The following is a 6,477-nucleotide window of genomic DNA, read 5'->3' on the forward strand; positions in this document are numbered from 1 at the left end:
CACCCACCGCCAACTCTTGGGCTACTCATTTACCAACAAATAGTGGGATTGATCATCACATTATAATGCCCCATGGCTGAAATGGCGAGCATGTTTGGTGGGACAGGGATTCGAACCCACGACCCACAGATTGCGAGTCAAGTTCCCTAACCACCTGGTCATGCTAGGCCTGTGTCAAAGGGAAGAGTAAGGAATGGAATGCATGAAATTGACGGAGAAAACATAGAAAATATACATGTATAGGAAGATGTCCGATACATCAACCCTGAAAAACCACAAACCAGGCTAAAATGGTCACAGACAAGGTGGAAGGGAGAGAAATGGATATGAGAAGAAAAGAGAAGCAAGAAGGGAGACCAAAGTGGAGAAATGAAATGACTGTGGGCAGAAAATGAGATCAAAAGTAAGAGAAGAGATGGATACCCAGAGAGTCGTACATGTCTGATAGCCATTGACAAGAAGAGTTATGAATTAGACTTCTGGTAGAGGGATAAGAAAAAGAGAAAGGCCTGAAACCTGGAAAGGGAAGGTTAGGAGCAGTTTGATTCAGACAAGAAACAGGAGTAAAGGGCAAGGTCAAGAAGAAAAAATCCAGGAAGATAACAAGGACTGAAGGTCAGTCAGTCCAGGTCATGACATCCAGACAAAGATAGGGAGCCTGATGAATACAATTAACCCAAGGAGGTAGAAGGAGTATAACAATAAAGAAGAGCATAACCTGACTCAATGAGTCTTAACTGCAGTGGAACAAAGTAAGAAGGGATAGAGCAGAAGAAGTACAACAGGATGAGCTAGCAAATAGAAGGGAAAGAAAATCTATAGAAAACCCACCTGAAGCACAATGAAGTGCCTCAGACAAAAATAAGATGCAGAAAAGGAAATACACGAGAGTACTGAGAAAAAGAAGAAAACATAAAAATGGAGAACCAGAGAGCAAAATAGAAGGTAGGGGTCCAATCCCCAAGCTGGCCAAATAGACATCAAGGACAGAGAATTGAGAAAAAGAAAAGAAGAAAGACTACAAGTCAAGACAAAAAGTCATGAATGCAAGGAGGACAAGGTACTTGGGTGTGAGCAAGGAATGATTAGATAGGAGGCAGTATAAATCCTGAGGAAAGACAAGGTAAACCCCAAGAATTGTGAAGCATGAAGTTAAAAAAAAATAGGAAAAGGAAAAAGATAAAGACAAGAACATACTTGAGAATAAAATCTAGAAAGAGATTGGAAGGTTTAGGTCATTTCTCAAAAGGTAAGATACTGCCCAAACCAAAGCATTCCCAATTGAGGAGGAAGAAGTTAAGCCTATAAGATGGGAGTAGGAGTCCCAGTAAGCATGTGATAATCCACAATACATTGAATGATGGCTGCAATGTCCCAGACAGTTAATGAATCTCTAGAACATAGTAGAAATAAGGCCCGTGTGTGTATAATGCTACTCACACAGAACTAGGTGCAAGTCACCATCATTTGAGAATTCATGATAAAATTAATACTCTTGACATAAAATCCAAAAGAAAAACAAAATCAAAGTTTTGTTAATACCAATCTCAGTAAATTAAAATCAGATGAGAAAATTAATCATGTCTGTTCAATACATTGCTAGGTAGAAGAATGGAGTTATCACAAATTCAAGTGCAAGGAGGAGTTACTGCATATGAAGGTTGTGTCACCCTTCTATTGATGGAGGGTTTTTGTCACATGATAGCATCATCACGCAGTAGCACTGTTTAGGTTTGAACATGTCAAATTAGGTGACAGTTGCCTCAAGGCTAGTGGCATGCAAATCTTGTAAGTAGACATGCAACGAAGATAACTTTTCTGTGTGTAGAAACGAGTTATCATGTCAAACATGCTATTGAAAAATTTGCATTTCAAAAACTGACCAGATTTTCAACTGACCAGATCTCTTCTTACATTTTATAATATAAAAGAACTATTTATAAATTACTTCAATTGACATATTTTATTAAATGTGTTCAGCAAATTTGGAAATTATATGCAGAATCAGTTCTGAAAATATTACCATAACCTACCATTGGCCCACCCACAATAAAACTGCCACAGGGATTGATATGATATATTGTTTGCTTGTCTAGGTATTGAGGAGGAATGACTTCTTTGATGACTCTCTCCATGACTTCATGACGCACCTCTTCTAGTGGAATTGTGTCTATATGTTGGGTGGAAACTACAATGGTATGCACTCTCATTGGGTTAGCTGCTCCATGTTCAAAGTAATATTCACATGTAACCTAAAAGATTGTGAAAGTATTTTTTTCTTTTACAATAACCACATAATCCCCTTTATTCTTTTGTATTTTATTCTGAGATGTCAATACAGTTTCTTGTTCTTATATTATTCATTACACATAAATTCGATTAAACTCATTGTTTTGCATTTTATAGACAATAAAGAAATTTTATTATGTTATTTTCTATATATTTCATGCACAACAGGAACATTTTATCAAATTTATTATTTTTCATTTTTATTCTTGGTAAGAAACTTAAGTTTTTTTTGCATATAATATTCATTATAAAAAATATAATCACATTTATTGTTTGTATTTTATTTCATGATAAGAAAAGTTAACTCGTTTATTGTTTTGTATACTTAACTCATTTATTGTTTTGTATACTTTTCAGCATGTTTCTGGTTAAATGAAAGGTTAAGCTGGTTGATTTTAAACCCCAAACAATAAATCAAATTATAATACCAAAAATCGTTTAAGGTTTTTAAAAGTGATAAACACTGAAAAAAAAGAAATTACATTACTCTGATAATTTAAAATCTACCATTAGGGCTAATCTCAAGACAGAATTTCTAATTACCCATTGCCAAATATTCTGAAAAAAATTATTTACGTGTACTCCATCAAAATGATAATTTAAAAAAATTTTTTCTGTTCCCTCATCAACTAACGAAAATTCCAGATATATCCTGGTTTATGGTTAAGTTAATGACATGCTACCACCTAATGGATGTCATTCTCGTAAATAAAGATTGTAGTTGGACCTGCAATTTCATGAAACCTATCAAAACATTATACAAGTAAAATGACCAAAAGTAATATAAAAAATTACGAGAGATTATTTTCACAACACTATTTACCTTACAGAATGTAAAAGTGTGTCCATCACTGTACATTAGACAAACCCAAAAAGTTCTTACAAAAATTCTTTCAAAATCCTCAAGTCTTCTATAAACATATAAACTGGCCTTTCTGCTGCCCAGTATTTCAATCAGTAATGGTTATGTCAAAACAGGATTTAAATATATATATAGCAGAGGAGGATCAACCACATGCTTATCATAGCTAGGAGCATGCTTGGTGTGCCCACTATTTCTATTCTGAGGGACTGTGTTGGCATACATTGTTAAGGGAGTTTTCACACTAAAATCAATGATATTAGTCAATAAAATATACACAGGTTATTTTATTTCTGAAGTACTTAAAACCATGAATTCTATAAAAAAAATAAGCTTACAGCCAGCTAAATAAGAACTGTATAAGAACACATAAGCAAGACTAGCAGCAAATGTACCTTGTACGGAACCCAAACAAATAATCACTGCACCTTTTTGTACTCATTTAAAGTCTTTATATATTTAATACTTATAACTCTTCATATAGTGTGTATATCTTAAAGAAATCTGACAGTCTTTCAGTTAATATTACAAGTCTTTCACATACAAAAAATTATTTTCAACAAACTAAAATAAAGATTTGTCCACGAATATATTGATAACGACTTTAAATGTAGCGTGAAACTACATTAGTTTATCCTAAGTAGCTTTAAACGCATAACAGTATACATCTATTTATAATTAAATTTTATTGTTTTATTGCCTTTTGAATGTGTCTAACTACTACTTGCTCCATTATAAGTTGTAATGTGCAGCTCACATTACACTATCTAATTACATTACCAATGAGCTGCTCCTGTGTGTGACTGGCGAAACATTTTTATTATATTATTATTTATTTTACCTAATCTAATCTTAACTAACCTAAAAAATCATTATTTTTACATTTTAGTTACTTTTATAATAATAAATAATGAACGACCATGAAAAACAAGAAATAAAATACTTACCCAATCTTCTTTTTTCTTGCTCACAATTATCAATGACACTTAACCCTACTTTTTATACAAATGGTAGTAATGCACTAAATAATTTTTATTTAATGAAATAATGCACCAAAGAACATAGACTAACAAAATGCAAAAAGTAGACAATTTCCCCTAAGTCTCAAAATTGTTCTGGCTTTCTAACTATGCGACAAAAGCCATTACAAGGTCATCCAACCTAGTCGTTAACTGTCCCACAGGAATTAACCATGTATTATTAATGAAATTGACGCTTATCGTTCAGAACACAATGTTATACAATACATCATTTGAAAACCTTCGCTTTCTATTGGTTATAGGTAATATACAAGTGAATGTAAAAGAGAACTATTAATAAATCCTGGAAGAGAGGATGTGACAGGTGGGTATGGCAGGAGGGGTGTGATTTTCTATTTGAAATCAATAAAAATTATGGTTTGTCAGAGCAATGACAATTTTACAGTGAGTAACTTACACTTAATTTTGTAGTGATTGTAGGGGTGGTGGATAAAATAGAGAAGAGAAGAAGCCTAGAGAAAATGTGTCATGTGTGTCACACTAGGGGAAATTCAGGAATATTGCCTTGTAGAATTAAGAACTTAAAACTCATAAATTATTAAAATATGGATTATTAGCTAAGATTTTATGCTATACTAATTGGTATAACATAAACAAAAACTAATTTAATAAAATTTTTAATAAAAGGCACTAAAACCTTGTGTCATGAGCAGTAAAAGATACCCATGTCGATAGGGTTAAAGAAACAAATAATTAACCTTACATTGAAGCTTCATTAGCTTGTATTTTTAATTTTCTACATGCTATTTAAAATTTCAACTTATCAAGTGTTTCCTATTTTGTGATAATAAAGAAAATGAACAATAGACAAAATCCAACAGCAAAATTTAACTGATAATATTTATTGTGCATTTACTTTCTACTTTGCAAAATTAATAAGGAATTTGCAGACCTTGAGATAACTATGGTGTTTCATCAATTGGTTTTTATAAAGTTAAGTGGTCCTGTTCTAAAACAGTTAAAAATATTCAATTTCATATAAAAAAGATCATGAAAATTGGCAGCATCAATTCCAATATTCAGCATATGACAAAATATAATTTTTAATTTCATCTCACAATATTAAAAAAATTAACATAAAATATATTCTCCACCACAATCATTGTCTTACTATAAAAAAGGTACAACTAAAAGCTTACCACCAATGGGGCATCTCTTCTCTCCAACATGCAGGATGAGATGAAGAAAGAAAATGGTCCTCTTGGTCCTTTGGGTTTCTCCAATTTTCGTAATTTCTGCAAAATTATGCAGATTTATTGTAATTATTCAAAACATAAAAAAAAGGAACTGTTTCAGCAGCAGAGGCTGAAATTTACTTTTTCAACTAAATAGAACAAAGACTAAATTCCCAAATTCATGAATTTAGGAGACCTTCAATTCATTTAATAGTACATGGTAATTAAAAAATGTATTATTTGCATAATTTGTTATATTTGGGTTTAAATATTTTATTTTTTAAATATTTACAACTACAAAACTATAAAATGAACTTTAGTTCGGGATTAAGCTGAAGCTGTGGGACATGTGTAACTAACACACTTAACTTTTAACTTACTAAAAGGAACTGAATGTATTTTCTTTTATCTGTGACCAAATACATCATATTAAAACAACAGCTACAATAAAACACCAAAATCAATGCTGATTGTAATAAATCTACTTGTACACATTATTTAATTGATACATATACTGAAAGTCATTTCCAAATCAGCAGCCAACAAGTTTAAATCTGAGATCACTTAACAATTTCAAACCTAAAATTACAAACTTTGTTTTTATTAAAGATATTCAAAGCGTATAAATAAAAAATATAAGTTTATGCACAGAGCATTAAAATACAAAGAGAGAGATACCAATTTGACAATTACAACTTAAGAAAACTTACAATAAATTATCATTTTTTATTTTTGAAACAGTTTTCATCAACAAAGACGTGTTAAGACGTCTCAAAGAAAGTGATTTAAAATGAAATGTGGAACTTATTCCAGTTATTCCAGCTTTGCTTCATCACAACCAAGAATTAATATTTTAGATTATTTTGACTTGTAAGTTGCATACATGTATTTAAATCATCTCAGTTGCCATGGAATCCCTAATAATACATCCAAGTAGGTGATCATGTCTCACAGCTAGAAATGAAATGTTGTACAAAAATAAATCTATTATCCCCGTTACATATTATAATTTCAAATAACCTGAAACTGAGCTAAATGATACTTTGAATTTAGTAGTTAAATTGTACTTTGGATTTAGCAGTTAAGTAAAAGACGATATATAGTCAGTTTA

At 31.5% G+C, this 6,477-nt stretch overlaps 1 protein-coding gene across 2 annotated transcripts in view; it reads right to left on the reverse strand.

Annotated features, from left to right (window-relative positions):
• LOC106458149 (S-adenosylmethionine synthase-like) overlaps window positions 1-6,477 on the reverse strand; it is a 47,565-nt gene that overhangs the window by 15,038 nt on the left and 26,050 nt on the right. For both annotated transcript variants that reach the window (XM_013917610.2, XM_022384297.1), the window contains exon 6: window positions 2,034-2,252. In XM_013917610.2, the coding sequence (XP_013773064.2) occupies window positions 2,034-2,252 (219 nt within the window). The remainder of the gene's footprint in view (window positions 1-2,033; window positions 2,253-6,477) is intronic.

This window comes from Limulus polyphemus, unplaced genomic scaffold (assembly GCF_000517525.1).
Source record: "Limulus polyphemus unplaced genomic scaffold, Limulus_polyphemus-2.1.2 Scaffold421, whole genome shotgun sequence".
Classification (NCBI taxonomy): domain Eukaryota; kingdom Metazoa; phylum Arthropoda; class Merostomata; order Xiphosura; family Limulidae; genus Limulus; species Limulus polyphemus.